The following is a 27,221-nucleotide window of genomic DNA, read 5'->3' as shown; positions in this document are numbered from 1 at the left end:
AGTATCCTTTGTTTGTATTGCTTTCATTGATAGCTAATGTGCTTTGACAAAAGGAAGGAGCTTCCATTTCCCATATCTAATTTTTAGATAAGATTAACATTTCAATTAATAAACCAAAAGTTGAAGCAGATTAACCTCCAAAGTGTGGGTGTACCTCCAATCAGTTTGAAGGCTGTAAGAGAAAAGACCGAAGTTTCTAAGAGAGAGGGGATTCTATTTTTAGACTGCCTTTCACTCTTTCCCATGTCTCCACCTGTCCTATAGATTTCAGACTTGCCAGTCCACACAGTCATATGAGCCAGTTTCTTAAAATGAATCTCTCTCTCTCTCCCTCTCTCTCTCTCTCTCTCTCCACATGTGCACATCCCATTGGCTTAGTTTCTCTGGAGAACCCTGGTCAGTATACAGCATAACATCCCTTTGAGACTTCCTGTGATTGAGGAGTTCTTGGGAGCCAAGCACAAAGGACAACAGGCTACACCTAGGCCCACAGATGTGTCCCACCCAGATGCAAAAGTTGATGATCAACAAACAGCCAGGCTAGGTATGGTGGTGTACACCTGTAACTGCAGCACTCAGGAGGCTGAGGCAGGATTACCTTGAGTTCAAGGCCAGCCTGGGCTACATAGTGAGACCATGTCCCAAAAATCTCACCAAACCAACCAATCAATCAACCAACCAACCAGCCAACAGCAGAACATTGGCAAGAACTGGTCACAACCCTGCCTGATTTCCCAGAGAGGGGGCTGACCAGTCCATAGGCATCTCTGTGGCCCACCGTATTTTCAGCCTGATGAGAATGTTTTATATTTTTTTAAGTCAGAAGAGAAAAAATCCCAAACTTTTAAATTGAAAAAGTATTTTAATACATTGATTTTGATATATTTATTTTTATACCAATGCAGTCATAAAATATAATTTTTACTATTTTTTTATGGAGGAAGGAGCCCATGAAGGCAAAAGTATGCAGGGCACTCAGAGTCACAGTGTGGCCCTGGAGGGAGATGAGAATGTATGTGGAGTCAGTGTACATATAGCCCTGATAGATAATAGAAGAGCTCACACTGAGTGTGGACAGTTTTGTCTTAAATTTTTTGCTCTTTCTTCTATAGGCTAAGACAAGACAGAGGGATAGGAAACAATATTGAGCAATTCTTCAGTCTCCCTAGGACAATGCAGTGCATCAGGGAATTGCTCTTTTGGCAGGTAGGGTAAATTGCATTTCAAGAACATTCTAAGGAAATATCCCTGAGGAGCTAATTTGAATAAATGGCTTGTTAAAGTTTAAGCACACCACTCAACAGAGGAGCCGAAACATTACATCACAGGAAAACATCTCACTTTAAAACAATTTATCAAATGTTTTATGGTAGGTGGACTGGACAAATCTCATTTGGGAAGAGTTCTAGGATCTTTAGCCTGTGGGAAGATATTATAATATGAATAAAATGCCCTATCTAGCTAGTTGTTAATAGAGATTTTGTTTCCATGATTCCTCTCTCAGAAGCCATTGCAGATTGACAATATTCTCAAATCTACATTCATTGCTGGGCTTGACAACTACACCCTACACTTCCTGAGGAAATACGCCCATTGTAAATGCTGGAACATTGCTGGTTGTTTAAAATAGGACCTGAAGTTAATTTGCCTGTAACTTTGAGTCCAGCATAAGAAATTATATTGTTAACATGAATAGCTTTTTTTGGTCAGTACTGGGGATTGAACCCAGAGCCTTCACACTGAGCTACATAACCAGCCCTTTTTAAATATATATATATATTTTTTGTCTGTTTTGCAATAGGGTCTTACTAAGTGGTTAAGTTGTCCGGGCTGGGCTGGAACTTGTGATCCTCCTACCCTAGCCTCCCAGAGTGCTAGGATTACAGGTGTGTGCCATCATGTCCAGCTGTGAACAGATTTTTTTAAAGCTTCATAGCAATTTGTATTCAACTAAAATATAAGCTCTTGAGAAGACTAGACCCAACTGTGCAATTATGAATTTGCAGGAAACTGAACACAGCTTCCAAAACATGGCTGGAAAGAGATTTACAGGTTCAAGTCAAATTAATTCTTTAAGCACAGCATTACTTACAGAATGGAAGTCATTCCTACCTCAGTCAGAACAGCAGACAGCAATGTGGAGGTTGGGGGCATAGTTCAATTTACTGGAAAGCTATGATCTCAAATCTGACCAGATGTAGATGGGACAGTAAGAGAGTAATTCAGAGCTTTGGAGTCAGACAGTCTTGTTTTGAATTCTGGTGGCACCGGTTTATTATTCGTTCATTCCACAAGTGTTTCTGGGGTCCAGACACTGAGGACACAGAGGTGAACAAAGCAGATACTCTGCAGCTGTGTGGACCTTGTGTCCTAACAGGAGAAGTGGACATTAAGACAATAATCAAGAACTCAAAAAACAACAGATGCTGGGGAGGTTGTGAAATGAAATGCATCTCCATTGTTGGTGGGAATGGAAACTTGTGCAGGCACTATGGAAACCAGTATGGAGATTCCTCAAAACACTAACCATGGAGATTTCATTTGACCAGTGGTACCTGTTCTGGGTGTCTTTCTGAAAGGAATCACCCAGGCGTGGTGATGCACACTTGTAATCCTAGCATTCAGGAGGCTGAGGCAGGAGGATCTCTGTGAGTTCAAGGCCAGCCTGGGCTATATAACAAGACCCTGTATATATATATGTGTGTGTGTGTATATATATATGTATGTATATATATATGTGTATATATATACATATACATATATATAAAGAGTTAAAGACATCATATTACAATGATCCATGTATACCCATGCTTATAGCCCACAACTCATGATAGCTAAATCTAGGAAGTGGCCTATATATCCATCAATGGATGAATGGTTAAAGAAAATGTGGTGTGTATACACAATGGAATACTATTCAGCCATAAAGAAGAGTGAATGAGTCATTTGTAAGAAAATGGATGCACCTTGAGACTATAATGCTAAGTGAAGTAAATCAGACACAGGTTAAATATTGCATGGGTTCTTGTATATGAGAAACACAAAGTATAAAAAATTTGAATGGCAAAATAAAAGACAGATGATAGGAAACAGGGAGATGGGCTTTGTGGAGATGGGAAGGGGATATGGGAATGAGAGGAGATGAAAGGAGAGGAGGGGAAGGGAAGTAAAAAAGGTCAAGATGTGATATGGGTATGTGCATGTTCCCCAAGATGAATGCATTTATTATGCATCACAAACATTATTAATCAAAAGGAATCAAAGATCATACAGATAAATAATAGTTACGGTGGGCGGTGACATGCAGGGTAAGTGTTGGGGGCCTCAAGAAGGAACACACAAGACATAATTCAGATTGGGGGCCAGAGGAAGCTGACCTAAGGACCAAGTGGCCACTGTGTCTGGGGCAGGTGAGGAGGTGAGGGGCTTTGAGCTGCGGGAGGGAGGAGAGGGGAGGAGAGGGCTCCTTGTCCCTCTGGAACCCACGTTTCCTTCTTGTACAAGGCAGAAGTACATCATCTCAGGAGAGTCACTCTCAGCGTTAAAGGATGCATTTGCATCATGCTGCATACAGCCTAACATCAGTACTTAATTCCAGGTAGCTGTACATTGTAATCACAACCTCTCATGTGGTTCACACTGGTTACACAGGCATAGAAGTGGTAGCAGATTCTCCACGTGGCTGCAAGGGATGGACACAGATGGTTTATGAGAGCTTCAGGGTGAAAGATTTATTTGTATTTATTTTAGTCTCATCTTAGTATATACTTTTGTGTATATTGGTAATATGCCTAATCCATACAGCAGGGCACGTATATCATTGTACATGAACGGACTTTCAGGTTGGTTCCATAAACTCATACAGCTGGGACTGGAACCAAAACATTTGCCGACCTCAGGGAGAAAATATGGGTTGAAGGATCAGATCAACTTGTGGCTCTGAGTTCTGTCTTCACCACTCCTGAGACGGAGTTATGGGGGGGAAGACAGACTTCTTTTTGCTTTGTAGGAATTGCTGCAAGAATTGAGTGATCTTAGTAAAGTGCTTAAATTGTGTTGTGTAGACAAGTTGTTTAAAAAGGCTAATTTACTGTTATTATTTATATAATAAATATCTGAATACAGAGAGCATTAAAAGGTTACAGAAATATCGAGAAGGGACTGATTAAGCAATGTGCCCTAATGTCATATAACTAATAGTTAATTCTTGGGGGAGTGTAAATTGGTACTATTTTATGTGCAGTAGGGAGCTAAATCCTTAGACCTTTTATTCCTTTTGTCTAGTTCCTTCTTTTCCAGGAACTAATCCTAAGGAAACAATCGAGAGTTCTAGCAGATTTGTAATCTTGATACCTTGGGGAAAAAAACCCCTGAATGCCCCTTGATGACAGAAAAGTCAAATGAAAATACAGCTCCGTGATGGGATACTGTGCCCCTGTGACATTTTTAAAGCATACTTGGGAAAATATTAATATCAAGTGAAGAAGAGAGGGTACAAAATTGGAGTTATGATGCAACCCCCGCTATATTTGAAAAAAACACATTATGTATATATATATTTCAAATGCATATTTGAAAAATACTATAAAGAAATGTGCCAAAATATAACAAAATTATCTCTGATTGGTAAAAAGGTGAGTGTGGCATTCATTTAAAAAAATTGATAAGACCATCGGAGAAATATCACTAAGATCAATAAATAAAGTAAGATGAAGATGGAACAGGAGTGACCACTAGAATATAAATAAATGTTTCCTGGGTGTCTTAGCAAGGAACCACTGAAATGCTAATTCCAGCTCCTGAACTAGCCCGACTTCTGTCAGGGCGAGAAGCAGCATGGGAGGGGTGGGAAGGCACCCTGCACAGGAAAGAGTTATAAAGCTACGTGGCAGATTTCACTTTTTCCGTGTGACCTGAGATTAGGCTGGACCTGGGGCAGAAAGATGGCCTTGCAGATTCTGGCTGATGGAGGAGGTGCATGCGCCGTGGGGAGTTTACTCCTTGCCTGGTCCGCTGCGGTCAGCTTCTGCAGGTGTGGTGTCAGCGATCAGGTCTGCATCGCAAGTTGACTGCGCTGTCAGCGACGTGGTTGGATCAGCTCAATGGGAGACGGAGGGGGACCACGCAGAGCCGTTGCTCCAGGCCTCATTGATTTCTGGATGAAGCTTTGGCAGACCGTTTTCGGTCCCAGCTGGAAATGCTCAGATGCGGAACGTCTGAGACCTTGGCTGGCGCTGGGCAGGCGTGTCCTCCACAGGACCGGTCTCCACTTACCGGACCCCTCTCCGTGACTCAGTAGGGAGCCAGGGTGGGTGCATTTTGCATTCCTGGACAAGAGTCTCAGAAATCATGTTTCTGTGAATACCAGAGGATTGGCTGAAGACTGCATTTCATTCATTCTATGCCCTAACTCACAATTATCCTCAAAAGCCGCAACCTGAGCAGTATCTACTTGGACTCTACCGTCTCGACCCAGTTGAAGGAGTTCGATGCCTGGGCCAGGGCTTGTCTCCATGCCTCTGGATTGTCTTGTGGGGTTTCAAATTTGCTGTAATTTCTTTAGCGAGTAGGTCAGTGTGCTATTGTTGAGGAAACTTGTTTGCTTTACCTCAGAGTCCTGGGCCCATGTGTGGTTCCCTTTGATCTGCTTGGAGAAGGCATGCCACGCTGTGTCCCATCTCTAGCAAGTGAGGTTATTTGCATCCTCTTATTGCTTTTAGTTTTTTCTCCTTTAATTTTTCCTTACTGCCTTTTGTCTCTCTCCCTCCTCCTCTTCTTTTTTTCTCCTCCCCCTCCCTCCTCCTCCTCCTCCCCCTTCTCTTCCTCCTCCTTTGCCCTACTAGATATTGATTGATCCCAGGGCCTTCACACGATGCTACATCTCAGCCCCTTAAATTTTTTTTTCTTTTGACCCCAAGTCTTGCTAAGTTACTAAGCTGCCCAGGCAGGGGTTGAATCTGGGATCAGAAGCATGCACCACCATGCTCGCCTGTGTCACCATTCTTTTCCTTCTTTTTTTTTTGGTACGAGGGATGGAACTCAGGACCTTGAGCTTGCAAGGCAGGCGGCGGCACCACTGAGCTAAATCCCTGGCCCCCTTTTCCTTCTTATTTTGATACTGAGCAAGCAACAGACTTGGAGCTCTGGATGGAAGTTAAAGTCATTCTGTAAAACCCAAGCCTTTTGCACACAGTGAAGCTGACAGAAAACACTAGCAGGGGAGGACTTGCCTTTAGTTTGTGGTCCTGCCCTGAACCAGGAGAAGTGTGTCCCAGAGCTCCTGCAGAGCCGAAGGAAGGCAGCCTTTCTCCTGCCGGGGCTCACGCTCAGTGTGCCCAGCTCTCTGTTGTGCTCCTGCTTCTGGGGAGAGGAAGAGGCAAAGGAAGGTGGTGGAAGCCCTGTGGGCTTCTGGGACCAGCCTGTGCCCAGGGGACAGGACTCAGAAGTCAGAGCAGAATGGGGGAGCCTGGGGAGTGACTCACATGTGGAGTGAGGACTGGGACATTAGTAAAAGGAGCACCCTTCCCTTCACTTAATTCTGCAAATAACTCTGCTTCCAATGTGAGGGACAGAGTAGGTGCTAGCGTGACATTTCCTGAGGGAGGGAGACGTGCAGGCCTCAAGCACACATATTTACCCCTTACCTGTGCCTTAGAGGACACGAAGGTGGCTATGGGAAGATAGCCGAAACAGCAGGGGGACCCAAGCATTTCCACTGACCAAAGTGGAAACTTTTTTGAAGAAAGCTGGGTCGAAGCAAAATGACATAGGGAGACATTTAATTCACAAATGTCAGAAGTGTGGGAAGAGTGCTATAAAGGTGCTTACCTGATCATTGGATGATTTGCTCCTCTGGCCTCTGACACCTGCCACTGGACAGCTGCCTCTGCTCCTGTCTTGGAGCTGGCAGGGGGGACAGGAAGGGGGATAGGAGGGGGAACAGGAAGGGGGGGATAGAAAGGGGGGATAGGAGACAGGTCCTGGGGAGGAGGAAAGTGAGCTCTGGTCATTCAGGAGATGACAGATCCTGTCTTTGAAAGGACACTTCCCAAACAGCAGTCTATGTACATCTGTCCTAAACCATGTGCTGAGGACACACTTGCTAAATACAACAGGGGAGGGTTTGAAGTTTGCCTTTAGTCCTATTTATTCTGGGAACAAGATAGAGGAAAAATAAGTCTAAAAACTTGACTGGGCATATTCTGTCCCCTTATAAGAATTCTTATAGGAAGGCTGAAAATTATATTTGATTGATTAATTTTTTTTGTTTGTTTGGTGTTTTGAGACAAGGACCCACTATGTGATCCAGGCTGGCCTTGGACTCACTATGTAGCCCAGGCTGACTTAAACTCACAGAGATTCTCCTGTCTCAGCCTCCCAAGTGCTGGGATTGCAGGTGTGAGCCACCACGCCTGGCTTGATTTCTCTCTCTCTTTTCTTTCTTTCTCTTTCTTTGCCTCTCTCCCTCCCTCTCTCTCTCTCTCTCTCTCTCTCTCTCTCTCTCTCTCTCTCTCTCTCTCTCTCATTATCTGCTTACTTTTTGCTGACATTTTCCACTTTCTCCTCATTTTCCAAGTGGGCTGCTGTGGAGGCTTTGTTAGCCTCAGGAGTTTGTGTGCCAGAAACCATGGGTTCCTTTTGAGAGAAGAGATGGTTGCTAGAAGAAATAAAACAGCATCATTTTTATTTCTTTGGGCATAGTTAAAGGCCACCAGGGAAGGCCACCAGGGGAAACAGGGATTTAGTGCAGCACAGAAATTATTTAGATAGTTTCTTCCCTCCTTGGCTTATCATTTCTTGATTGGAGATCTTTTAAAAGCTAATAAAAAATCAAAATCATTGAATTCTTGTTTTAAACCTTGAGGATATTTCATATTTTGGCTAAGCAATTATTTATATTCCATTTACTTTAGCCCTGGATTTCCTGTCCCAAATGTAGTCAAAATGTCCTTGTAGAAGAGCGAATGGATGCCAAGCACTGCCGTGTGGAGAACAGGAATTGTTTGGTGCTGCTCCTTTGCATGCACTGGGGTAAAGTTCAGGGTTTCTTGTCACCTCTCCAGCCAATTGGAAGCCACAGTGTTCAGCCACTGGAAGTGGCAATGTCGGAAGGGTAGGTTGCAAGAAGAGTAACTTAGACTCTTAAACATGTTTCCAGTTAGGTTTTACTTAAGAAACTAATTTCAATATGAAAATCATTTTCTAAGAATTTAAATCCATTATTTAACTGATACACAAAAGTATAAAAATTGTACACAATATGAGTCACTTTGTGATATATACAGGGTCTGCCCAAAAATGTATACACACTTCAGGAAAAGAAAAATAATAAATGTCTGGAAGTGAATGCCCACCACTTTGAGTACCTCTTGTAACTGTGGAAGCCAAGGGTAACTTGTATTAATCTCATGATGTCTTAATAAATTTAGTATTATAATATTTATACAAAGTTTTCTTTCCCTGAAGTGAATATACACTTTCTCTGGCAGGCCGTGTGTATGCCACTTTCCCTGTAAAAATTAGAATATTATCAATGAAGTTACAGTGCAGGTGGAAGAAGAAGGGAAAGAAGGAGGCTCAGGAAAATTCTTCCAAGTAGGGAGAAGAACTGGTAGTCAAAATGGGAGGAGTGACTAGATAGAAAAGAGAAAGGTTTTGAGATAATTTATTCACTGCAAATCCAGGAGGAAAGTTTACTTGGGGCAAAGAAATGGATGATAGGGAGTGGGCAGCACTGGAAAAGTGTAGACAGAAAGGGAGGGAGGGAGGGAGCAGAGAGAAAGAGAGAGGAGAGATTCCATAATGGAAGCCATGCAACTGTGCAATGCACTAAGGAATAATGCTGGCATGAAGGGAAGATCAGTTATGGGACAAAATGATAATGGAATGGATTTAGAAGCTTTTGTATGTCAGACACAGGCAGTGATTTTCTTCTTCGTCATCGTCTTTTATTTTTTTCACCCCCATGGGATAATAAGACAACCAAATACCATAGTAGTAAGACTGGTCTGACACATTGTCCATACAGGTCAGATAATTGGGCACATTGTGTACTAAATTCTGAATAAGCTTATCTTTGCTTTATGCTCCTGAACTTTGAAACCATCGTTTATTCTGAAAAGACTATGAGCCACCCTGTGAGGCAATTTCAGTCATTATCATAATAATATCAGCAGCAGAATCAAATCATATGTAGTTGGCTCTCTAAAATTAGTGTAAAATTGCTTCATGGGTTAGCTGAGAGGTACCTAATAACTTAGATTGTCCTCATGTGAGGACAAATGAGAGTCCTTATCTTGCCATTTTGAAGAGGGTAGAAAAAAAAGATTTTTTTTAAAAAAAGAAGTGAAGATTGTTTAATACTTACAGGAAAAGTTGAAGAATTTTCAAAAAGTTTTACAAACTCCGGGAGGGCTTAAGAAGAGCTCCAGAGGGGCGGGGCATTTAGCTCAGTGGTTTCGCCGCCTGCTGTGCAAGCACAAGGACCCAAGTTCGATCCCTGGTACCAAAAAAAAAAAAAAAAAAAAAAAGAAGAGCTCTGGAAATGTCGGCTCTCCAATGTGTGTGTGCAGGCTATGTTACCTACGGGTGTTTCTTTGTCATCCTGTTCCTCATAAACACACTATATAGCAGGGTTGGTGGCTTTTTATCTGTGCTGCTCCCTTTTTTAAATTTAAGAAGGGATGTTACTTCTGGTTATGAAAGTAACATGTGTCACTGTAAAGGATTTGGAAAATATGGAAATCTATAATAAAGATGAAAATAAAATCTAGCCCTATAACTAAAAGATAACCACAGTCAACAATTTCTTTTCAGTACTTTTTTCCTCTAAACTGTATTTAATTGTACAAATAATGCATAAATACATCTTTTTTGAAAAAATATTAAACCATTGCTCCCCTACCCCAGCTTCAATACCATCATCCCCTCCTATGCCCAAGGTACGTATCTTATGGGGTAATGTGGGTTCTGTCATCCTCTTTTTGTCTCTAAATATGTATAGAGGAAATACTGTACATAGAGTGGTATTTTCCTGCCTGTGTGTATTTTATAAAGATAAGTATAAAAAGATAAGTATCAAACTCTAGGTCTATAATTTCTTATTTTTGTTTAGTAATATATCTTGGACCCCAACATAGACATCTGTCTCATACTACTGGTTTGTTGGATAGGTTGGAAATGGCTTTATTTAGTGATTCTCTATCAACAGGAATTTACATTGTTTCAATAACCCCATTCTTTTTTTTTTTTGCTATTACAAATTATGGGATAGTGAATATCCTTCTAAGTCTTTCTATGTTCATGTGTGTTTTTCAAGGTGTTATGGCTTGTGTTTAGATGTCTCCCTAAAGCCTCATGCAGTCATAAGTGGGACTTTTTCTGAAATTGATTCATGGTGCAAATGAAACCTAGTGCTCAAGGGCACTAGGATTGAGGGTGTGAGTGCTACCCGCCCTAAGCAGTCTGCATAAAATATCTGGCCTTTTTTTTTTGTTTCCAGGGATCAAACTCAGGTCCTTGCGCTTGCAGGGCAGCCATTGGAACCACTGAGCTAAATCCTGGCCCCAGTCTTCATAAAATAGAAGGGGCAGAAAGACACTGTTCAGGATCCTCCCTTTGCTCTCTTGTTGCTTTGCTACCTTTGGTCCACCATGAACTGTTGCCCCTGTGCCCTGTACCATCCTGCTTTGGAGCCAGCTATTTATGGACTGAAACCTCTATAAACTGTGAGATAAATAAACCTTTTCTCCTTTAACTTTGAATGTCAGGTATTTTGTCTCAGAAATGAGAAAAGTAACTAAGACACAAGGGGAGGTCATTGGATAGCTGAATTGCTGGGTCAGAGGATATTTACAATTGTTTATGTATTTTATTTGTGGTGCTGAGCATCAAACCCAGGGACTCATGCAGGTTAGGCAAGTACTCCACCACTGAACTACATCCCAGACCCATATATTAATATACAGCTCTATCCCCCATGAATATTTGAAGATGCTAATGATTTGGGTACAGTTTTATATTAGACTAACTTCGTAAAGTGAGGGGCCATTTCTCAACTGTCTTTTCTGGCTATTAATAATATATTCAATGGATACAATATTTTTCATTAGAAGGAGATGTAAAATAATGGTATTGCTAGATCATTTCCTAAAAAAAAAGATATTATTGAAAGAAATCATCATAATCATTAGGACAGTTATTTTCCTAATGGACTTTTTTTTTTTTGGTACTGGGGATCGAACTCTGGACCTTGAGCTTGCAAGGCAGGCGGCGGAACCACTGAGCTAAATCCCTGGCCCTAATATATATTTTTTGAGACAGGGTCTCACTATGTAGCCCAGGCTGGCCCTAAATTCATGACGATCCTTCTGCCTCAGCCTCCTAAGTGCTAGGATTACAGCCACCATTGGGTTTTATAAAATGGCGGGCCAAAGATACTATGGTTGAAATGCTCCTACGTGATATGGCAGTGGTGGTTGAGGTAGAGAAGTCTTTCTGAGTCCGGAGGTAGGCTGTGCAGGAAATGGCTCTGTCATAAACGCCTCAGACTCATCAGGCTTTCTCCCTAGAGGACACATCCACCTCAGACGTGTTGTGATTGACAAGCACTGTTCATTATTCAGTGCGTAGAGGTTATGTTTGGCATTTTGGGGACTGCTACGCTTGTTGTCAGGCTGAGGGCTTGCTGAGGACTTTTGCATTCCCGTGTGTTTCAAGCAGTAGCTGCTGGCCGTGGAGCAGCCTCTGGTAGTCACTGGTGGTTTTACTGCTGTGTCCTCTGAGATCACTGGGGTATTTCAGGAAATTCTCCTTGATGCAACCTCTTTCATAGTCCTCCAAAAATGAGTGGTTTTCTTGTATATCTTTCACAAAGACCACAGTGCTGGAGCCTTCACAGAGGTGGGTGTGGGTTCTGTCCAGTCTAAGGAATAATTCTTTTTTTTTCGTATTAAATTCTTTTATTGGTACATTGTAGGTATACAACACAATTACATTTCTCATTGGGAATTGTACCTTTATATAATGCATCTCGGTTCTTATTTTTTCCCCATTCCTAGCCCTCCCTTCACGCCCTCCACCCTTCCCTATTTACAAAGACTTTATTTCCATTTTTTCCATTTCTCATCATTTTTCCTTTCCCTTCTTTCCTTTCCCCTGCCCCTCCCACTACCCCTACCCTTTTGGACCTTTTCTTCCTGTTTTACATTATCGATTATTCATTCTAATCATTGGTACATTTTAGGTATACAATATAATGACATTCATCATTGGAAATTTGCACCTTTACATAGTCTCTCTTGGTTCTTATTTTTCACCCTTGCCCAGCCCTCCCTTCAACCTCTCCAGTCCTCCCTATTTACAAAGATTTTGTTCCTATTTTTCCATTTTCTCATGTTAATCCCATTCCTTTCTATCCTTTCCCCTAGCCCTCCCACTTCCTTCCCCTTTGCCCCTTTTCTTCCTATTTCACATGACCTATTATACATTTAGTCCTTATTTACACTTTCAGTTTCTCACACCAGAGAAACTATTCGGTATTGACACATGTGTGTCCTATTTATTTCACTGAAGAGTATTGCCTCAATGTGCATCCACTTAGCTATAAATGTCTCTAATTTCTCATTTTTTATGGCTGAGTAGTACTCCATTTTATAAAAAAAACACATTTTCTTTATCCAGTCTCCAGTTGATGGGCATTTGGGCTATTTCCAAGTTTTAGCTATTACAAACTGTGCTGCTATGAACATGGGTGCACATATATCACTGTGGTATGATTCTTTTAATTCTTTGGGGAAGATCCCCAGCAGTGGAATAGTGAGGTCAAATGGGACTTCCAGTCCTAGTTCTTTGAGGTATCTCCAGACTGATTTCCACAGTGCTTGCACCAATCTACACTCCCACCAGCAGTGGAGCAGGGTTCCTCTTTCCCCACAGCCCCGCCAGCATTTGTTATTGGTTGATTTCATGATAGCAGCCATTCTTTCTGGAGTGAGGTGGAATCTCAGTGTTGTTTTCATTAGCATCTCTCGAATGACCAGTGATGTTGAACATTGTTTCATGTATTTATTTGCTATTTCTACTTCTTTGTCTGAGAAATGTCTGTTCATTTCAGATGCCCATTTTTGGATTGGGTCTTTAAATTTGGGAGGTCTGTTCTTTTTAAGTTCTTTATAGATTTGAGATAGTAGACCTTTGTCTGAGGAAGAGCAGGTGAAGATTTTTTTCCCACATTGTGGGTTGTCTCTTTACACTGCTGGTGGTTTCTCTTGCTGTGCAGAAGCTTTGTAATAAGAAGAGATCCCATTTGTTGATTGTTTGTGCTAGTTCACGGGCAACTGAGGTTTTGTTCATAAAATCTTTTCCTACACCGATGTCTTCAAGGGTTCTACCTAACCTCTGTTCCAACTGGTTCAGAGTTGCTATTTTAATATTTAGATCTTTAATCCATTTTGATTTTAGTTTAGTGCATGGTGAGAGATATAGGTCTAGTTTTAATCTTTGGCAAGTTGAAGCCCAATTTTTCCAGCACCATTTATTAAAGAGGCTATCTTTCCTCCAGTGGGGGTGTTTGGCTCCTTTGTCGAAGATGAGATGGCTGAGTGTGTCTGGTGTTGTTTCTGCATCTTCTAATCTGTTCCACTGGTCCTCAAGTCTGTTTCTTTGCCGATACCATGCTTTTTTAATCACAGTAGCTTTGTAGTATAGCTGCAGGTTGGGGATTGTGATACCCCCTGCCATGTCTCTGTTACCTAGAATTGCTTTTGCTATTCTGGGTCTCTTCTTGTTCCAAATGAATTTTTGGATTGCTTTCTCAAGGTCTATGAAGTATGCTGCTGGGATCTCAATTGGAATTGCATTAAATCTATATAGCAGTTTTGGAAGTATGGCCATTTTCACTATATTAATCCTTCTTACCCAGGAGCATGGGATGTCTGTCCATTTTCTGATATCATCTTCAATCTCTCTTTTCAGAGTGCCATAGTTTTCAGAGAAGAGGTCTTTGATTTCTTTCGTTAGGCTGTTTCCAAGGTATTTCAATTTTTTGGATGCTATTGTGAATGGAATTATTTGCCCTATTTCTCTCTCAGTGAGTCTGTCATTCATGTAGAGGAAAGCTATTGATTTTTGTGTGATGACCTTGTAACCAGCTGCTTGACTGAATTTGGTTATTAAGTCTAAAAGACTTTTGGTGGAATTTTTGGGGTCTTCTATATAGAGTATCATGTCATCTGCAAATAATGACAAGTTGACTTCTTCATTACCTATCTTTATTCCTTTTATTTCTTTCTCTTGTCTAATCACCACGGCTAATGTTTCCAGAACTATACTGAACAAGAGTGGTGATAGTGGACATCCTTGTCTTGTTCCTGATTTTAGTGTGAAGGATTTCAGTTTTTGACCATTTAGTATGATATTGGCTGTTGGTTTTACATAGATGGCTTTTATCAGTTTGAGGTAGAGACTACCTATTCCAATTTTTTGTAGGGTTTTTATCATAAATGCATGTTGGATTTTGTCAAATGCCTTTTCTGCATCTATGGAGATAATCATATGGTTTTTGCCCTTGGCTGTATTGATATAGTGTATTACATTGATTGATTTTCATATATTGAACCATCCCTGCATCCCTGGGATGAATCCCACTTGATCAGGGTGTATGATCTTCTTGATGATCTTCTGCCTTCTATTTGCCAATATCTTATTAAGGATTTTTGCATCTATGTTCATTAGTGAGATTGGCCTATAGTTCTCTCTTTTGGTTGGGTCTTTCTCTGCTTTGGGGATCAAGGTGATGCTTGCTTCCAGGAATGAATTTGGGAGTATTGCTTCCCTTTCAATTTCACTGAAGAGTTTAAACAGTAGTGGGAGCAGTACCTCTCTAAACGTCTTGTAGAATTCAGCAGTGAAGCCATCAGGGCCCGGGCTTTTCTTAGTTGATAAGTTTTTAATTACATTTTCAATTTCATTGGTTGATATTGGGTTGTTCAGAATTTTTAGGTCTTCTTCATTCAACTTTGGTAATTCATATATATCTAGGAATCTGTCCATTTCTTCTGTGTTGTCCATCTTATTGGCATATAGGTTCTGGAAGCAGGTATTGATGATCCTCTGGATTTCTGCTGGGCCTGTTGTAATTTCAGTCTTTTCATTCCTAATTGCATGGATTTGGGCCTTTTCTTTCCTTTTTCTGACAAGGTTGGCTAAAGGTTTGTGAATTTTGTTGATTCTCTTGAAGAACTAATTCTTGGCTTCATTGATTTTTTGTTTCATTCTCTTAGTCTCCATTGCATTGATTTCTCCTCTGATCTTTATAATTTCCTCCCTTGTATGAGCTTTGGGGTTGTCCTGCTCTTCTTTTCCTAGAAGCTTGAGGTTCAGTATCAGGTTGTTTAATTGGGCTCGTTCTGTTTTCCTAATATGAGTAGTCACTGCTATGAATTTCCCTCGTAAGACTGCTTTCATTGTGTCCCATAGATTCCGATATGTTGTATTGTCATTGTCATTTAATTGAAGGAACTGTCTGAGTTTCTTCTTTAATTTCCTCTGTGACATTGGTTATTCAAAGTGTGTTGTTCAATTTCCATGTGTTTATGCAGTTTTTGCAGTTTCTTTTGCTATGGATCTCCAATTTCATCACACTATGGTCTGATAATATACAAGGGATAACTTCAATTTCTTTGCACTTACTTAAACATGTTCTATGTGTGAGTATGTGGTCTGTTTTGGAGAATGAGCCATGTGCAGCTGAGAAGAATGTGTATTCTGATTTTGTGGGGTGGAAGACTCTGTAAACATCTGTTAAGTTCATTTGTTCAAGAGTTCAATTGAGTTCTAGTATTTCATTACTTATTTTTAGTCTAGTTGATCTATCTATTTGTGACAGTGGGGTGTTGAGGTCCCCCACTGCAATTGTATTAGTGCATATAGGACTTTTCATGTCCATTAGTATTTGTTTTATATAGTTGGGCGCACTAGTGTTTGGTGCAGAGATATTTATGATTGTCATCTGTTCCTCTTGGATTCTTCCCTTTACAAGAATGTAGTGTCCTTCTTCATCTCTCTTAATCGGTGTTGATGTGAAATCTACTTGATCTGCCAAGAGGATAGCTACTCCTGCTTTTTTTCAGGTTCCTGTTACATGGAGTATTGTTTCCCACCCTTTAACTTTCAGTCTATGAGTTTCCTTTTGAATTAAGTGTGTTTCTTGTATGCAGCATATTGTTGGATTTTGCTTCTTGACCCATTCTGCCAGTCTATTTCTTTTGATTGGTGAATTGAGACCCTTAACGTTGATGGTTCTAACTGAAACACATTGACTTGTCATTGCCATGACTTTTTCTTTTTGTTGGGTTCTCCCCCTTTCCATTTAATTTCTTGTCATGCCAGATGGGTTCATTCTGCTTTGCTTCCTGGGGTTGTGATCTTCAATGTCTGTTCCTAGGATATTGTGTAAAATTCTTTGCAGTGCTGGTTTGGTATTCACGAAGTTCCTAAGGTGCTCTTTGTCATGAAAGTATCTTATTTCTCCATCCATTTTGAAAGATAGTTTTGCAGGGTCCATCAATCTGGGTTGGAGGCTGTTTTCTTTTAGGGCTTGGAATATGTCACTCCAAGCTCTTCTTGCCTTGATGGTTTGTGTTGAGAAGTCTGCTGTGATTCTGATGGGCTTTCCTCTGTATGTGATTTGTTTCTTTTCTCTGACTGCTTGCAGAACTTTGTTCTTCTGTTGTGTTTCTGGAATCTTAACAATTATATGCCTATGTGTAGATTTTTTTTGATCAAGACTATTTGGAGTCCTATATGCCTCACTTATCTGTATGTCAAGCTCTTTTCCCCTGCTTCGGAAGTTTTCTGCCATTATTTCTGTGAAGAGATTTTTTATGTCATCGCCACTCTCTCCTGTTTCTTCATTGAGCCCAATCAGTCTTATGTTATTCTTTTTTGCATCATCTAGCAGCTGCTGGATTGATTTCTCATGTTCCCTTAGAATTTTGAAGCAATTTTTCTTTTCCTGGTCACTAATTGCAATCTGATCTTCTATATCTGAAATTCTGTCCTCACATTGGCTCATTCTGCTGTGTAGACTTTCAATGGAGCTTTTCATGTCCTGGAAATCTATTTGCATCTGTTTTATGGATTCCATTTGTTTCTTATGTTGGGATTCCATCATGTTCCTCAGCTCCTCTCTAGATTTATTAATCATATCTTGCACTAGGGGCACCATTTCTCCTGTTATCTGAGAAATTATTTCTGATCTCCTTTTTTCCAGATCCCCTTTTGTTGCCAGTTCAGTGGGTCCAGGTGGTTGAGTATCAGAGGGTTCCATCTCATTTCCCTTTGGGATTCCTGTAGGTGATCTGGAAGTCTGGTTTTGAGACTTAATTACGTGTTTTCTCATTTCGACTGGGGCGGGGGGCTGTTAGCGCCTGCATGGATTACCTCCTCTGAGCTGGGTGGGGTGGGACAGCAGCCGGGAGCAGTGGTAGGGATGGTGACCCAAAAGCCCTTTCCTGTGGGCTGGGAGCAGCCGGAGGGATGGCAGCCGGGAAACCCCTTCCTCTGGACCAGGAGCAGTGGGACGATGGCTCAGAAGCCCCTCCCTCTGGGCCCGGAGCAGTGGGAGGGATGGTGGCCCGGAAGCCCCTTCTTCTGGGCCAGGAGATGTGGGACAGAAGGTGGCCCAAAAGCTCTTTCCTCTGGGCTGGGAGCAGCGGCAGGGATGGTGACCAGGAAGCCCCTTCCTCTGGACCAGGAGCAGTGGGACGACAGCTCAGAAGCCCCTACCTCTGGGCCAGGAACAGTGGGACTCAGTACCTTGGTCTGGTGGTCTGGTGTCCTCTGCGTCTTTGTAGTGTGGAATCAGGTGACTGCCTATCTGCAGCGGGGTGATTCGGTGTCTTCTGCGCTACTGAGGACCTCGGTAGGGTGTGCACAGACCTGCCTGTCTGCAGCAGGCTGATTAGGCGTGTGTTCTGCGTGACTGGGGACCTCAGTAGAGTGTGGGCAGACCTGCCTGTCTGCAGAGAGGTGATTCGGCCTCTTCCTCGAGACTCAGGACCTTGGTAGGGTGTGCCAAAGGAATAATTCTTGAGGGCAGCAGGCACAGGGCAGGGGAGAGCCCTGTGGTGACTAATTCGTGCCCCCCCATCTGCTCTGTAGATAGGTTCACTTGGCTCATATGTTTAGAAAGCATTTTAGTTGTCAAGCTTCAAAAACTGGGAAATTTTTCTTCAAAAATTCTGGATACATGGCTTATCTTGAAAAATTGAAATGATTTTGCCAGGCTGGAATCCTTATTTATTTATCTACTTATTGATTGATTCAAATTGGCCTTGAACTCACTCTGTAGCCCAGGCTGGTCTTGAACTCACAGTGATCTTCATGCTTCAGCCCCTCAAATGAAGAATCACAGGAGTGTGCCACCACACCCTGTTTCAACCCATATTTTTGCATTAGCAACTATCTGTGGAATTGAGAGCTGTTCCCTTATAAGGGGGTGGGGTACTCCCTGCACCTCCACTGTTTCTAATCTCTTGCTTTCTGTGAATGTCCTCTAAGGCCCCAGGAGAGAGGGTGAGACAGAATAAAAGGTTGACTGCCTCATGCAGAAGGAGATAGCCTTTCACAGTCAATCGCTTTGATGAACGAATGGGACAAGAGAGTTGTGAATCACCTTCATAGTCAAAAGACAGAATGAAAACTGTCTTGCAGTTACACAGATTGTAGCATTCCCCCTTTTCTGATAGTTCTTTATTTTTTTCAAGTTCTGGGCAGAGGTCAGATAGCACTTGAGTTACTTAAAGAAAATTTCATAGGTGGCAAGGACCGATTTCCTTCTCTTCCCTCCCTCCCTCCCTTCCTTCCTGCCTTCCTGCTTTCTTGTTTTCCTTTCTTTCCTCTCCCATCCTCTTCCATTTATTTTTCTTCAGTGCTGGGGACTGAATTCAGGACCTCACTCATGCTCTCAACTGTTGAGCTATACTTTCAGCCTCTTATTTTTCTCATAATAGACATAGTCTTGCTATGCTGCCCAGGTTGGTAAAGGCCAATTCTTAAATGCCAAATCTCACCACCACCTTGAGGAGGCACATCATTAGTTCCTAGGCTGCCTCCTGGCTCTCCTTGAAGCTTGAGAGCAATAATGAAATGATCCAAACACAGTACATTTCTGGGTAGCATTTCCAACATATTTGAAATACAGTACTTCGAAGTCTTTGTGCAGCTGCACTGAAAGGAGTATTTAACTTTCTTTATATTTTGTCTCTTGGGGGAACTCTACCAGGAAAACTATGATCATCTCTTGGAAGTCCCAGTCACTCGGGAGCAATTAAGTCACTACCGGAATGTGGCTGAAAATGTTCGAAGTGAACTTGCAGCGACTTTGGTCAAATTTGAATGTGCTCAGTCTGAGGTAAGATTGTATATATTCACCACTCACAAATGGATCTTATATAGTGAAGCAGAGCCTAGCGAATTATAAATGGGATGGTGGAATCCTATTGGGCAAGTTTATACTTATTCTTGTCTTGTGTGCATATTCTCTCAAATTCCTGCTAGAAAGCAAGGAGGGTTGGCCTGAATTATAGGTCTCAGAGTGGTTCTGAAGACTGGTGTGATCTGGGAGCCCCTGAGGACTTTGTGTTGAAGCTGAATGGGCCCTGGGGAACTTCTAGCCTCCCTTGGAATATGTTCTTTAATGAGGCTTGCTTGCAGTTGGGAGCTGCTAGGAGGGAATTTTGAATTTCTTTTCTGTGATAGTTCTGCTGGCTTAGGAAAGTCTAGTAAGATGTTTGTGGTCCATTTCCCTCTGGCTAGATCAGATCTGGATGGAAGTCTCAGGGGTCTCCCTAGACTCACTCTGCTCACAGTTCAGTGGTCCCAGGAGTCTAGGCTGGTCTGGGAGGTAACTAGCAATGTCTCTGAGTTTGCCAGTACCCCACTGAATGTTGATCCCAAAGATGAAACTGCCACAGAACTTGTAAAAGTAGAAATGTTTCCTTTGGATAAATGCTATAGGGGCTTTCCTTTGCTCTTTTATTTTTCCCAGAAATCTGAATAGTATTTTTCTTTGTTACCCATGATTATGGTCCAGAGAAATATAGTAATATATTGAATATTTTGTATTTACTTGAGAAACAGTGGGCTAAGAAATAACAAAGCATGGCTTGCAGTTTCCTTGAATCCTTGTTTGTAAGCAGCAATACTGATATAGGAAATGCATTACCACTGCAAAATATTTTATTGCTTTTGGTAATAGCACACCACAAATATTTCCTGAGTGAGACTAAATCACTCCAAGACATTGCTCAATTGGCTTTGAAAAAGACAGAATATGAAGCTCACTCTTAAGGCAAAATTTCCTACTTGGTAACATATACAAATATGAGAAAAGAAAATAAAGTTGGATTAAGTCATGAGTAAAAGTTGAGATTTTAAATTATGGTTTTGAGTTTCTCAAAAGTAATCCAAATGGTACACTGTTAAATTCCTTCTTCTTTTTTCTTACACTTCTTTTCATGTTAGCTTCGAGACCTTCGCTCCAAGATGCTTTCTAAAGAAGTTTGCTGCCAAGAACTGAAGGCTGACATGGAGAGATACAAAGAAAACAATGCCAGAAAATCATCTCTCCTTGCCTCTTTGAGAGACAGAGTGCAGGAACTTGAAGAAGAATCAGCAGCACTTTCCACTTCTAAAATCAGGACAGAAATCACAGCTCACACTGCAATTAAGGAGAACCAGGAATTAATGAGGAAAGTTGCAGAACTAGATGAAAAATTACAGTAAGGATATTTGTGATGGCTTGTGACTAGATGTCCCTCCAAAACCTCATGCAGTCATAGGTGGGGCTTTTTCAGAGGTGGCTTGATCTAGAGAGTGTGATTGATTCATGGTGCAATGCTAGGATGAAGGATGCTAGGAATAAGGGTGTGCGATTGCTAAATCAGTCCACTGATTAGTTTAGCACCACCCTAATCCTGGTAGCCTGGATACAATGTAGGGGACAGAAAGAGGCTTGTCTTGTCCCTTGCTTGCTTTGCGACCTTCTGCCCACCATGACCTATTTCTCCTCTGTGGTGCCTGTTGATTATGGACTGAAACCTCTACAAACTGTCAGCTAAATAAACCTTCCCCCTTTTAACTTTGAGTTTTGGGTATTTTGTCTCAGCAACGGGAGAAAAGTAACCAAGACAATACTGTAATATGTTTCTTAGTTTAATTGGCAGTTATACTGGCTTCGGTAACATGTAAGATACGTCTTTGCATATACTTTGAATGCTTTGCATTATTTGACCATAAAAGTCAAGTTGGAAAAAAAAGCTCATTGACCTCCCATATCTTTGGAGTCTTGAAAACTTTCCCCAACCTCATTCTCAGCACCACTGAGCATCTCAACACACAAAGAATTGTCCTAAGTTATGTCCTAAGTTATTGTCCTGGTTATGTCCTAGGGATTAGCTGTGCAAATGCTTATTATAGACATAATTTGAGGATTTCCTCTAAACAGAGGTTTTTTCCTGAAATGGGAGGGTAGCCCACAGAGGGATGCATTTATTCAGAAGTTAGTTATAAAAATACTTGGAAGTTGGGCTGGGGATTTAGCTCAGTGGTTCCGCCGCGTGCCTCACAAGCTCAAGGTCCTGAGTTTGATCCCCAGTACCAAAAAAAAAATACTTGGAAGTCAGACCACTCTGAACATTCCTCATCAGGGTTTATTGCCATTTTAGGCAGAAATTCATGGATCCCAGGTTTTTCCTACTTAGTTCTGACAAGGGGTGATTATGGAGACAAAATTGGGAACTGGTAGCTCCTCAAATATATATTAAAAATTCTATATATGACTTAAATATATCTCTTAGAAAATACTGGATATTTATTTTACTTATCCCATCTAAAAGAAATAAACCAACATTCCTGGTGCCTGTCCTGCTCTCCTCAAATGTTTGTATGAGCTCCCCTTCTCCAATTTCTCTTCTCTCTCTTTTATGTGCTCTGTGAGAACAGCTGATTATAGTCACCAGTGCTGCACAGTGCCAGGTATACGGCCAGTCTCATTTCACCCGGCCCACCAGTGGCATCAGGCACAACGATCTCTCTCCTTCGACCACTTTCTTCTGTTGGTTTCTAGGTCATGGCACAGGACTAGTCTATAGCTTCCTGTCTAGCTAGTTTCTTTCACTTTTTTCTCATTCCCCTGGCTTCTAGTTATGGGACTGCTTCACAGCCCCCATCTTTGAATCTCTTTTCTTTTTATGTCATTTAGTCTCATAGCTTTAGCAGTGATCAAAATACAGTCGACACTTGCAATTCTATAATCTAGAGTGGATCTCTTCCCAGAACTCAAGACTGACAAATTTTACCACCTAGTGGACATTTCCATGTAGTTGTTAGCAGACATCTCAAATTGTGTCTGAAATTCAGCTCCTGGTGTTCCCACTAAATCTTCCTATATGTTTCCTTATCTCATTTAATGTAATTTTTCTATCTTTTGATCAGGTAAAAAAACTTGCTATAATTCTTGTTTCTCTTTCATACTCATGTCTGATTATTAAATGCAATCAATCATATCTATCTTCAAATTAAATCTAATTTTTGGCTGTTTTTCCTTGTCTCCCCAATGTCACTATCATCTCTTATCTGGATTATTACAATAGGTAGTTGTTTCATATTTTAGTTTCAAATTTTTCCTTGATCAATTTGGGGTATCACAAAAATACCATAGATTGAGCAGCTTAAAAACAATAGAAATTTATTCCTTACAGTCTGGAGGCTGGAAAGTCTAAGACCAAGGTGCTGGCTGCTGTGTTTCCTGGCAACACTTCCTGGTGTGCAGATGCATGGCTTCTTGTTGTTTCTTCCCTTGGTGGCAAGAGAGTATCTCCTTTATGACTCTTCCTAAAAGGGCACTAATTTCATTTGTGAGGGCTCCACCCTCATGACCTAATTGGCTCTTGAAGGCCCCAACTATGGATATTGCAACATTGGGATTAAGATTTCAACATATGAATTCTGGGGGGAAAGAAACATTTAGTCCATAGCAGTGATTTTCTTGCTTTCACCTGTACCCTCTGGTGCCAGAGCAATTGTGTTAAAAAACAAATTAGATCATGTAAATCTCAGATCAGAGTCCTCCAGTGACTTGTATTCTTACTTAGAGTAAAAGCATAGGATTTTCTATGATTTAAATAGTTCATCCTATCTGGTTTTGTTACCTCTCTCTTCCTTATTTTTTTCATTCTAGATAATTAGTTTCTTTGCTGTTTCTTGAACCTCAGGGCCTTTGCACCTGCTAGTCCCTCTTCTGGGAAGGCTTCTTCCCAGATATTGCATGGTCTTCCTGCTTCCTTTAGGTTTTCTCTCAGAGGCACCTTCTGACTGAGGCCCTGAAGAGATCCTCATCTAAAATTTTATCCCTATCAATATTTCTTACCCTTTTTCCTGTTTAATCTTTTCAGTCCTTTTGTAACATACTGTATGTTTTACATGTATTAACATTTTGATCATTGTCCATTATATTGGTCAGCTTTCCCATTGCTGAGACAAAACACCCAATACTCACAACTTTAAGAAGAAAGGATTTATTTTGGCTCATGGTTTCAGAGATTGCAGCCTATGGTCAAGCTGGTTCCAAGGCAGAAACATCATGATGAAAGGGTGTGGCAGAGGGAAGCTGTTGCAACTCATGGCATCCAGGAAGCAGAGGGCAGAAGCAGAGCCAGAGAAGAAGGGACCAGGGACCAGATGTGGTCCCAAGGACAAGTCCCTGTGATTCACCAGATGCACCAGAAGTATTCTTTAATAATCTCCTAGTTCTCTCAAGCCAATCAAGTTAACAATCAAGCTTAACTGTTGTAGTCATCTTTCCAACTAGAGCATAAGCTCATGAGGGCAAGGATTTTTATTTGCTTTGTTTACTATTGTCTCTTTAGCATCTTTAATGAGGCCTAATGCACAGTAGGTGCCTGATAAGTCTTTGCCAAATAAATGACTAATGAGCATGTTATATACTTATCGTAATTTTTAAATACAAAAAAAGTGCCACTAGGAAGTTAAAAATGACCCAAAACCTTACTATAGAAAAGTTATAATGAACATTTTTGAACAGATTTTCAGTTTTACCCAAATGACATCATGTAATGTGTTATTTTTACTGAATAATATGTTGTAGATATTTTTGCTTTATAATTTTTAATGGCCCATCATATTTCATTGTCTGAAATATCTTAATCAAATCAACCAATTCTTTTGATGTTTTTATACACACTTAGGTTTATTCCATTAAAAACTTATTACAGGGTCAGGGATTTAGCTTAGTGGTTCCACTGCCTGCCTTGAATGCTCAAGGTCCTGAGTTCTATCCCTGGTACCAAAATGAACAAACAAACAAACAAATAAACAAACAAAAAACTTATTACAAAGCATAATACTCAGGTGGACTTGTATTTTCACACTTATGTGATTATGTCTCTAGCATAGGTTCTTGTAACTTTGTTGAGTCAAGTGACATGCAAGTAGGTGTGGACATAGTTTAGCATATACCTTGGGAATAAAGAAGACTGAAATCTTGGAGTTAGTATATGGGATCCTGTATGTAAATCAATCAGAGCCATGGCATTAACTGTGCTTTTCATGAGCCCCAAAGACCAAATAAATTTGACCTTTCATGTGGTATAAGCAAGAAATCATAAATATATTAATGTTAGTCCTTTATTATTGTACTCTTAAAAAAATTACGCATTAGGATCTGAGCTCAGGGCCTCATGCATGCTAAGTAAGTACTTTACCACTGAGCTACAGCATAAGCCCTTTTTATTTTATTTTGAGACAGAGTCTTGGTAAATTGTTCAGCTGGCCTTGAACTTGTGGTCCTCCTGTCTCAGCCTCCTGCATAGCTGGAATTACAGACATGTGGCACCACACTGAGCTTGTCATCCTTTTTACTAAATGGAAATATGATAAGCTTATGAGTATATGCAATTATGGGCTTTGTTAATTTTTGAACAGAGTGAAAAAATTTGCAGTAAACACTCAACATGGTCAAAAGGGAAAGCAATAATCATGTTTATTATCTATGGTATTGAAAAAAGTGATACCAAATTACTGAAATGATTCTAATTGCCTTTAAATTATGTCTATTCTTTTGATGATCCCTTAGTCTTTAACATTTAAAGTATTGAAAACAGTATTTCAACAAACCTGAGATTTGAAATAAAGTATTCAGAACAGACCAAAAAATCTTGATTTTCCCTGATTGGCAATTTCAGTACTCTTTAAGGATTCTGGGTGTGTGAGAATTAGGAATAGTTTTTACTGGTGGGGGAACACCTTTCTTTGCCTGACGTTGGAACATCCCTGTCTTGTGTCTTGTGTTATAGTTATGCTTGGCCATGAACCAGGTCCTTCATAGATCAGTGTATAATGTTTCAAAATACAATGGAGCTTGGTCCTCTAGAAAGCAACAGGACTCTCCTTCCCCATGTGAGCCACAGCTGTATGGGTTGTGACCGTGCAGAGAAAGGGCCCACGTATGACCCAGAAGCTGACCCTACCTCCACAGATCCTAACAGGCTGAGGAAAACAGGTAAAGCATCTCCCCCTCCTGTTGCTAGGTCCAGGATACCATGAGGATAGAGCACAGGGCCCCAGATTGCTTTTCCATTTAAGTTCTGCATTGGTTTGATGAGTAGTGCGTGCTGTGGCATTAAACCCTGACTCATCTGTTATTGCCCTGTAGAAAGTGTGCAAAGGAAAGTGAGGAGAATAAGAAGCAAGTCTCGGAGCACTGCTGGAAGCATGTGGACTTTCTAACTCAGCTTCAGGAATGCCTAGATCCAGACCGGAAGGACCAGAAGGCAGCAGAGGAAGATCTCATTTCAAAGGTGTTTGTATGCAGGTTAAAGGGACTGTGAATACGGGGTCATTCTGATGCGGCCATGCAGGGACGTGCAGTGGTCGAGTCGCTGGTGGCAGGAGACCAAGACAGTGGCCCCAGTGGAGCATTAATTAATTGTCTGACCTGGGACCGATCAGATCACTTCCCAGAGCCTCAATCCAAGATCCTTCCTAGTATTATTTGGAATCAATTAGTCTTCATAAAGAGTTGTTTTGTCTAAAATATATACAGGTTGGCAAGTACAATTAATTATTCATCTCAATGCTATGTTTTCAGGCAGTTTTTTTCTTTTAGTTACAGACACCACACACACACACACCCACCAGGAATATGTCAATTATGCTTATTGAGTATAAGGTTAAGATTATCTCTGAAGCCAGGCGTGGTGGTACATATCTGTAATCCCAGCACTCGGGAGGCAGAGGCAGGAGGATTGCCATGAGTTCGAGGCTAGCCTGGGCTACATGAGTTCAGAGCCATCCTGAACTACAAAATGAGACCCTGTCTCAAAAACAAACAAACAAAAAACAAAACAAAACAAAAGATTAGCTCTGAAGTACTTTTAAAATTTTACATTGAAGCCAGATAATAAAAATCCTATTTTAACAGTGATTATCACTAAAATGAAAGTTAATGAAATCAACAGAATAATCCACTTAGCCCATAGTGATTCATTACGGTCCCTGCAAAGATTTGAATGCTTATGGCATCTTTGCTCATTTTACAAATTTATTGTTGGGACACCGTGACACATGCCTGTAATCTCAACTCCTGGGAGGCTGAGGCAGGAGTGTCAAGAGTTTAAGGCCAGTCTGGTCAAAAAAATAAAAGACAAAATCTTTCATTTTTTTCCCCAGTGTTGGGGATCAAACCCAGGGCCTCCAGTGCAGTCAGGCCAGTGGTCCACCCCTGAGCTACACCCACAGCTGCTCCATGCAGCTGTTCTTGAAAAGCCTCTCAGCTGTCTGCCCATCGGCTCCCCCAGGTCCTCTAAAGGTGCAAGAGGATTTAATTTTCTATAGCAAGAAGTATCCACTTCACTGATGGGTTCTGTGGCTCAAGACTAGAGTCTGCTTGACACCCTGTGGGCGCCTCCACCTGTCTGGCTGATATGGGCCAGGAGCTGCACTGCAACAAAATCCACTTCACACTGTGGTTTAGGGGATTATCTTTCAAACCAAGTGGTGAGGAGACAAAGAATGCATTCAGAAATTCCTTTTTCGGGACGCTCCTTTCTCCGTCAGAGTCAGTGTAGCTGCCAGTCTGGGGGTTAATGCTGTGTTAACCATGCCCTTTCACTTTCTGTTTTCCTAATGATTTGCCACCT

At 41.2% G+C, this 27,221-nt stretch overlaps 1 protein-coding gene across 1 annotated transcript in view; it reads left to right on the top strand.

Moving 5' to 3' along the window:
* Ccdc170 (coiled-coil domain containing 170) overlaps positions 1–27,221 on the top strand; it is a 103,124-nt gene that overhangs the window by 16,309 nt on the left and 59,594 nt on the right. The window contains exons 2-4 of the mRNA XM_087193446.1: positions 19,286–19,414; positions 20,527–20,783; positions 25,736–25,880. Of these exons, the coding sequence (XP_087049572.1) occupies positions 19,286–19,414; positions 20,527–20,783; positions 25,736–25,880 (531 nt within the window). The remainder of the gene's footprint in view (positions 1–19,285; positions 19,415–20,526; positions 20,784–25,735; positions 25,881–27,221) is intronic.

Source organism: Heterocephalus glaber, unplaced genomic scaffold (assembly GCF_053883595.1).
Source record: "Heterocephalus glaber isolate CG9 unplaced genomic scaffold, H.glaber_assembly_v1.0 deba00001593, whole genome shotgun sequence".
NCBI classification, from domain to species: domain Eukaryota; kingdom Metazoa; phylum Chordata; class Mammalia; order Rodentia; family Bathyergidae; genus Heterocephalus; species Heterocephalus glaber.
Note: the sequence above shows the minus strand (reverse complement) of the source record. Positions and strands in the feature narration are given on the sequence as shown.